This window comes from Syngnathus scovelli, chromosome 21, assembly GCF_024217435.2.
Source record: "Syngnathus scovelli strain Florida chromosome 21, RoL_Ssco_1.2, whole genome shotgun sequence".
In the NCBI taxonomy this organism is placed as follows: Eukaryota; Metazoa; Chordata; class Actinopteri; order Syngnathiformes; family Syngnathidae; genus Syngnathus; species Syngnathus scovelli.
Window position 1 is genome coordinate 9,490,620 of NC_090867.1, and position 8,462 is coordinate 9,499,081.

The 8,462-nt window shown below is 41.5% G+C and overlaps 1 protein-coding gene and 1 long non-coding RNA gene across 2 annotated transcripts; both read right to left on the reverse strand.

Moving 5' to 3' along the window:
- Positions 1-3,547: 3,547 nt before the first annotated feature.
- Positions 3,548-5,026, reverse strand: LOC125991610 (uncharacterized). The gene is made up of 2 exons (XR_007489399.2): positions 4,817-5,026; positions 3,548-4,593 (listed from the first exon to the last, which is right to left on the reverse strand). It is a non-coding gene; the product is annotated as an uncharacterized lncRNA (long non-coding RNA).
- A 200-nt stretch (positions 5,027-5,226) lies between these two features.
- dhrs7cb (dehydrogenase/reductase (SDR family) member 7Cb) lies at positions 5,227-8,270 on the reverse strand. Its single transcript, XM_049759693.2, has 7 exons — positions 8,082-8,270; positions 7,246-7,424; positions 6,994-7,106; positions 6,284-6,494; positions 6,115-6,207; positions 5,880-6,041; positions 5,227-5,750 (listed from the first exon to the last, which is right to left on the reverse strand). Exons 2-7 carry the CDS (start codon positions 7,397-7,399, stop codon positions 5,542-5,544), a joined length of 942 nt encoding a protein of 313 aa, XP_049615650.1. The 5' UTR covers positions 7,400-7,424; positions 8,082-8,270; the 3' UTR covers positions 5,227-5,541.
- Between the last annotated feature and the right edge of the window lie 192 nt (positions 8,271-8,462).

Genomic DNA, 8,462 nt, shown 5'->3' on the forward strand with positions numbered 1-8,462 from the left:
TAAGTCGTTTGAAAGTGGTTATCAAAGATTTAGAATGTGCTTATGGCATCATTATTAAGAATGTATAAGCTTCATTGTAAAGTGGCGCCGAACATTATACCAGTCCAATCATCATCATGTGTAAGTGTTGTTGTGCAATGCCGGAGGGCCTTCATGTCCTCCTGCAGCTGCGTCAAGCCAGGAATGATCCAAACACATGGGCCTTACATTTGGCCAATTGCACATGTTTGACCCACAGGGGTGAGCAGGGATCACAGTTAGGAGACAGCTCAGATCAGATCAGAACAGAACACTCCAAGAAGGGATAAGCTCTACTTATGCAGCTTTGGGCTTGGGTGTGTGTGTGTGTAATGTGTGCATGTATTTGTTTGGGCCAATTCCTCTGTGTGAAGACTTCTTTTCATGTGTATATACGCTTTGGCTTTTAATGAGCCCGCTAGCTCTGTGACCCCGCCTTGTCAGAGCCGCACTGAGGTTTTTGTCTTGTTGCAAAATACAGGTCATGGTCCACTGATTGACTGAGGCTGAGGTCACCTTGTATTTGAATTTGGAGACTTTTCAAAGGTACATTGTGTTATTTCTTTCGGGGCGTGTAAAAAAGTGGGAGGTGTTGAGTCAAGAGAAATATTCAACCTGCAGGATATTACTTGTGTAATTGTGACCATCTAGTCTTACTCAAATCAAATTTAGATAACAGCTTGACCTCATATATATTAATTTCATAACACATTTGAGACGAGTAGAGACGAAGGGTTCTCGCATGGAAGGACAAACAACATTTACAGTCTGGTTAAATACCCCCGCAGCTATTTGGCTCAACTCGTTCCTATCGACAACGTCCTAATGGAATATTAATGAATAGCAATTGCCAGACAAGCACTCCGATGCATTTTTTTTTTTCTTTTTCATCAAACTGTGCAGTCAGTCGGATCATGAACACCTCAACTCTGATATTGATTCAGCTTTCGCAAGCTTTCTTTCATCATCACAATGCATTATTATGCTTTGCATGCATACAGTCACGTCAACAGCTAGCGCTTAATGTTCTGCGCACTCACTCAGGGACAGAATGTGCATGAGAAGGAGAGTGACATTGACCCCCCCCAAAAATGAAGATAAAGATTACCTGTTGGCAAAACCTGCCCTCATTTCCCCAGGCCGCCATGCACAGCTGCTGGCATTGTTTAACATCCTGTTACAATGCGACCTGGATTATTGGTTTCTGACAGGAGGGGAGGCAATGTAACAACATGGATTTTTATCCTGGATAAATCTGTTATCCGGGACTACTACGAATGGGATATTCACTGCAAGGGGATTAAAGCACAAGGGAGAATAAAGCAATATGGGAGTAATACTATCTAGTTTCCTGCTTCATATTTTATAAAACCGTCAGTCGCAAATATGTTGTCTTGTTGTAAGAAAATTATCTCATCATAAATGGTATTATAGGTTACTCTATTTATATTGGGTCTAATTGGACTGGTGGATATTATTATTATTATGATATTACAAAAAATTATATATATATTTCATAATTAAATAAAAATTATATTAAACGGTACATACTCTTAATATTTTGGACTCAATGCTTAAGCCCCAGACATAACAGTGTTCTCATTTTTTAGATTTTAAACAATGGGACTTTTATTTGAGCTCATTGTTATCTGTTAATTTGCATTGGGTGACCCACTTTCATGCTTTTTCTGGATACAAAACCTTATTTGCATGTCTAGTCACGGATGTGGCATATGCTTCATCAAAATGTGTTATCGTAGTTTGAGTGTTGTTCTTAATCGAAGCTAAATGACCAAAGGCAGCCATTACGTATATACTCGAATACTCCCACAGAGGCCACAGTGGTTTGTTGTTATTTCCCGTTAGCAGAGAAGATCACAGCCTGCAGTCTCGGCATCGATCCTCAAGTCCCCTGAGTCCGGCACAAAATCTACCAATGTCCCTGTGGTGACCATTGTAGCTGAGCCTCCATCGCAACTGATAACAATCCCAAATTTATCCATTTATAATTGGGTCTTGTCATTGGTTCTGATTCTGATTCTGATGAATAACTAGTTTTGAAATCAGAGAGGAGTGAACTGTTCAAATATTTTAAAAAGAAAAATGGTAACAAACATTGGAAGCAATATCTCTTTTTTTTAAGTGAAGACCATTTGTAATTTTAGTAATGACACAAAGTCGATGCAAAATTTGGAAGTACCATTTAGAAAATGGAAAGTAATATCAGATAACAATACTGGGATTTTTTTTACTGCAGGAAATATAATTGCCAGAAAGCCAAGTTGAGGACATGTGGCAAGTGTTTTACAGAGGCAATTATGTCCTAATGTAGTATCTCCCTGGTGACAGTGTTTCTACGCATGTCACTATCCAAGGCACAATAAATATAGTAGATAATAATATAAACATCCAGCCTCTTATTTTGTGCATGCAAACATGTCCTCTTGTTTTTACCGTACAATTAATTAATTACACAGCATCATTTTTATATTCTGAGGATATGAAACATGACCCATTTTGGAGCATTTCTGTGATTTCCACAGCGAAAAGTAAATTAGCATGAATGTGCACAAGTGTGTTTTCATCTCCTCGACGAAAGCCCATTGCCCAGCTTGAAAAGTGCACTCAGATACGATCCCACATCATTTTGTAGTTATGCTCGAGCACACATCGTGCTTGTCTTTTCATTTGAAAGCCGCACTCCTTGAATTCAACTTATTTTCCTTTCCCCAAATCCAATCAAGTTCTGTGAATATCTCCGGGCGCCTCTCGAGGTCAGGCAATGGTAGCCCGTGGAGGCGTAGAAGGTGAGGAACTGAGCTGGGGTCAAGGCATCCAGCATCTAGCAGGCTTAGAAATCTCAATTTCAAGCGGCGCCCCTTCTGTTTCATTAGCTCCTCCCATCATCCTGGCCCACCCAGCCCCCATTCCTCTAATTCAGTGGCAGGGTTAAGCTTTTGAGGCTTGTTTGCCTGCATATGGGGGGTTGGATTCTTTGTGTACTCTGCTCCATCTCCCCAGCCAGGTAGGATTGCAATGATTTAAATCCCGTTAGTCAACATTTGCAGCAGACCTAATGACCTGACTGTAATTTGCTCGCTGTCAATATTGTTGCATTTGGATTCCCACAGCTCTCATATAATATGCATAAAGAGAGACGGCTCATCAAAACTCAACACACTGGAGATGAGCAAATCGCCAACACTCGAATATCATGTTGCAAATTGGTACCATCGGCGTTAGTGTGCAAATTACTCGTGCAAAGTGTCAGATCAAGTTTCTAATTATTTATGTATGACTTTTGTATTAAATGCATGCAAGGCAAAGCACATTTATTTATTTATTTATTTATTTTTGGAGCTCAAACTTTAATTTGTGGCATTTGCACACAGAGATTTAATCTGACTAACTGGAAAATGTATTCCCAGAATTCTGGACTGATTTCCACATCCGCTTGTGGAATAATCAGCTCCTTGGTCTCTCTCGGTGTGAGTGGCATAAAAATGTTTTTTTTTAAAAAACAGTACAATAGCTTTTCCGCCCACATAGCAAGAACATGGAGGGATTATCATTACCGACATTATAAATCTTTAATCTGCGACAGGCAGCACAGTTTTACTTTCATGGAGTCCGTTGTGTGACAGAAACTGACGTGGTATGAGAAGCAATGCATGCTGGGATGTTTCAAGGATTAAGGCAAACTTTCTCTTGTAGATTAAATATGTGTAATCTTTAAATCAAACAAGACTGGGAGATTAGGAGGTATTTCATGACTAACAAAGAATTGGACAACTGAATAAATAGAATGCCATGATTCAATTATGAAATGGTAGAGTGAAATTCATTGGAGCAATAAAATCTACTATCACCCAATAATTTCAAATAAAACGCCTTTTGGTGTGAAAGATTAAGGAATCATTTCCATGGCCTTCGTGCATGACCTCAATAAGTCACTTTTGTGTCAATAACCCGGACGTTAAAAATTGATAAGGGTGATCACCTCTTTCATGAAAAGACCATTTCGGAGCGGCACATGTCACTATGTGGCGGTTCTCATCTATAAGTCATGACGCACATTCAGGATGCATCACTTTCATTATTGCATGAAGGCAATCATCTTTGCCACATTTTGGCCCAATCAACATACTGCTCATCAGAAAGATGAGCCTGATGATTGAGAGAAACTATCAGGCTGAGATCATTCAAACAAATTACCACACATGTGGTTTCTCTGTGTGTCTGTCTCACTTTGAGAGAGGAAAAAAAAAAAAGTTCTTGTCAAAGTCTTTCTCTCTCGAGTGACATGTGGCAGAGCCGGAAAATAAAAATGCCAATTTGGAGAGTCCAGCTGAGGGCTCTTTAGAAATCTTTCCTGTTTGACACGTGCAAATGTCATCCAACTGCATTTATTCATGTGAACATCACAGAGACATTCCTGTCCGGAGGCATGGAGACAATTGGATGTTGAACTCCCTGGAGGACAGTGACCGACCGACCGACCGACCGACCGGCAGGAAGGACAGCGTCCCGCTTGCCAGCTGGACTTCATATCCGCATACACAAGTTGCAGTCAGACTTGCATAATGGGAGGAAACATCACACACCATCAAGGATTAAACAATAATTATATTTTTAAAAAACCCATGTCATTGCAAAGAATATGCAATAATAGCAGCAACGACTGAAATTTACCAAACACTATATCATCATAAATACACAAATGTCATGATCTCATCATGAATAAAATGCGTTGCTGCCATCTGGTGGTATGTTAAAAGTACATGGAGAAAATATCAACGACCTGTCAGGGATCGGAATGGAGCAGGGCGACCAACAACAGAAACTGACCAGAGACGTGCGACAAAAGACCTCATGACATTAACAATGACAGCAACAACACAACAATGATCTTACCTGGGGAGTGACACGCAGACAGGACTTAAATACGAGACAGGTAATGAGAGGCAGGTGAGAATGATCACACTGATTATGGGCGCACGGGAGGGGAGGGGAGGGGAGGGGAGGGGAGGGGAGGGGAGGGGAGGGGAGGGGAGGGGAGGGGAGGGGAGGGGAGGGGAGGGGAGGGGAGGGGAGGGGAGAGGAGGGGAGGGGAGGGGAGGGGAGGGGAGGGGAGGGGAGGGGAGGGGAGGGGAAGGGCGAGCACACACAATATGGACATGATCGGGGACGAGTCGTGACACGACCAAGTCAAGTTAAATGTCTCTTTTATTCATTACATGACCAAAGCAATAAGCAAACTTTAGATTTTTAATACACAATATAATTTGTGTTATTATTTGAGTGATTTGAATATTATGGCAACTGTTCATGTCTTGTCAAGTTTAAAATGATCATTTGGAAAAGTAGCTGAGTAGTCTCTGTCAGCATTTGACCAGTTAAGCTTCATTTTGTGGGATGATGCATTGAAGTTGGTTACTTGCTTTTATTTTTAATACGACTTCTTATTTGTTATCCACACATAGACGCAATACTACTGAATATTCTTTCTGGCCTTTTCTCCTGCTATTGCATCTGCTCAGCCAACACCGAGTCCTTCACTCCAGCACCCAGGACAGCAAAGAGGAAAGAGGGTAGGAAAGATCGGAGGTAAACTGCCACCCTAGGAATGGGATGAGCCAGCACAACTTCCTTCCTCTTCCGGTTCACCGTTCGCATAATCTCATTGGCCAGGATTGAGGGACGGATTCCGTGGGTCAGTTGCCTGGCAACAACTAATAAACATTGAATTTGGAAAGAATCAATGACCACAATTTGCATGCCCATCAACTCTAAAATAGTTTCAAGAATCCTTCCAGTGTTAGCTCCGCCACTGTCAGTCAGCAACCAGCTTTTGTACTCACATGCAGCCAAGCTGTTTGATTTGGAGGCAGGCTCTTCAGGAGGCGGCGGGGCAGTGGCATCGATGAAAGTGTGACTGATAGTGCTCACGGTGATCCCATACTCCTCCACCTCAGCCCGGAGGCTGTCAAAGAAGGCCTGCACTGCATGCTTAGAGGCTGCATCTAATTGGTGCAGACACAGGCACACTTATTCCATAGCAAATACGCAACAGTTGATTTGGTTATTAGAACTCACAGGAGCTCCTGAATGGGACAGCCAGTCTGCCCTGGATGCTGTTGACCAAGATAATTTGTCCTGATCTCCTTGGAATCATGGTGGGAAGAATTCCTGTCGCATTATTCATTACAATGAGATAAGAAAGAGCAATAAGAAGAGCCTGAGAACATCCATGGATGGACCCCACCTTTTGTCAAAGTGCTTGGGCCAAAGTAGTTGATGTCCATGATGTTTCTATCAAGTTCAAGGGAAACACTCTGCACCGGAGCCTTGAGCTTCGTGCTGCTGTTACAAATCAACACGTCCACACATCCATAACAATCCACCACCTCGCTCGTCACGTCCTCCATGCTCTCCATGTCGCTAAAGTCCAGGATTACCAGTTTGGGGGCAAAGGTCTGTGAAGAGACACATTTTTGACTGTTGTGTGTGCTGCCAACAAAACGTATTCATTGAAAAAGTGGCAAAAAATTCATGCACACATATAAAAGTGTCAGTATGTATTCCATTTTTAATTATTACTTAGGCTACTTGTCCCCTACTATCTTGTCTATAATATTTGAAGTATTCATTTTATTCCTTGATGCTTTTTTTTAAATATGTTTTTTTGTGAGCATTGTCTGTGAACATTGTCGCTTGCCCGCATCTGTTGTAGTCCGTGTAAAAGATACTGTATATAGAGGACAGCTTGCTGTCACAGAGGATGTCCTGCCATTGTCTTGTTCAGAGTAGGAAGTGGTGATTGGGGAAACGGGAGGAGAAGGATGAAAACAATCTGTTTAGCCCACATGGGCTGATATCCTTATTCCCCCAATGTCCAACATTTGACGCTTTTTATTGTATCAGCTAAGGAGTTGATCAACAAATGAATTTTATGATCAAATGTGTTTTCTGCACCTCGCTTGGGTCAGCATCATTTGTCAAAGAGTCATACAGAGACTCCAGCTTATCCCAGTTTGCTCCACACAGGATGAGCCTGGCTCCACCCTTATGGAAGAGATGAGCACACTCTGAAAGACAACAAGGACAATAATTAACGGTTGCTTGACATGGTTATGAAATGGTGTGAGCCAAGTATTGTATTTGAATTGTCTTCAAAAATGGGTTAAAGCAAATAACAGTGTTTGAATTTAAAAGCAGATCATTTACCATTTCCTACACCGGACACAGCGTCAGTGATCACCACTACTTTGTTGCGCACTAAAGACTTGGCCATGTACTGCATGAGCTCATTGTAGATGTAGTATACCCCTGCCGCCATGACGATCAGCAGGGGCAACACCATCACTGAAGGGAAGACCATGTTCTGGAGAGGAGGGTGGCTGGCTCTGTGGGAACAAAACAATAACAACCTGCTGACAGAAGACTTTTGATCCACTTTCGAGCTCTAATGGGCTGCCGCTTTCTGTATCTAATAACAGCTGAGGCACACCCAAACATCCATTAATGAAGTTGATGTCTACATATGAAAATATTTCTTTCATTAATTTCTTTTATGACTAAAACTGTTCAAATTGTATGTCTGTGCAGATGATATAAAATGATCAATTGAAATGATTCTACATATTTGTTACACATAACCAAATTTCCCACCAGGGTGAATAAAATGTTATCTTTTTTTTAAAATCTTATATTTCCAACAAAACGTTTTCATTTTCATCTTTCTTTTTTTTCTCATGCGCCATTTACAAGCAATGCTTGTGCACTCGCCATTTAAAGTGTGTTTAAGGAGAACAGCTAAATATATTCCGTCCAACCTCCTGCCACAGAATCCCTTGCCTAGTGCCACCTCTTAAATACTGTCATTTGATATCTCAACCTCAAAATTATGAGCATTATTACATTTTCAATACACATCCTAATGTAATATTGATGATGACCTTCATATTTGGACTCAGACATTATTGGATCAAGTCCTGATGGGTTATACAACTTGCAAAGCACATTTATAAACACTGCAAAAAACACAACACACACACACACACCTGTAATCCTTGTTATTCTTGGTTCACTCACAGCACAGCGGAAGGAGCTAATCCCTCAGCAGGACTGGCTACAGTTTTTTTCCAGCTTTAGTTAGGTAACAGCAGCCCTTCTCCTACCACCGTGTCCACCATCCATACACGCCGCCCTGCTTGACTTTTTGACCAACTGGTGTCCAGTTGAACCCGTTGCTTATAATAGCCACGGCTGGAGTCAGCCATGAATACTCACATATGGTGCACAGTAGCTATCTGAAATATGTTCCAGTGTTGCCAGCATGACGACAGTTCCCCTCATGAATCGAGTCCCAGCTTTCAAGAGATCTAATTATGTTATCTGGATAATGTATTGTACAAAGTAGTTACACCTCTGTCTGATGCAGT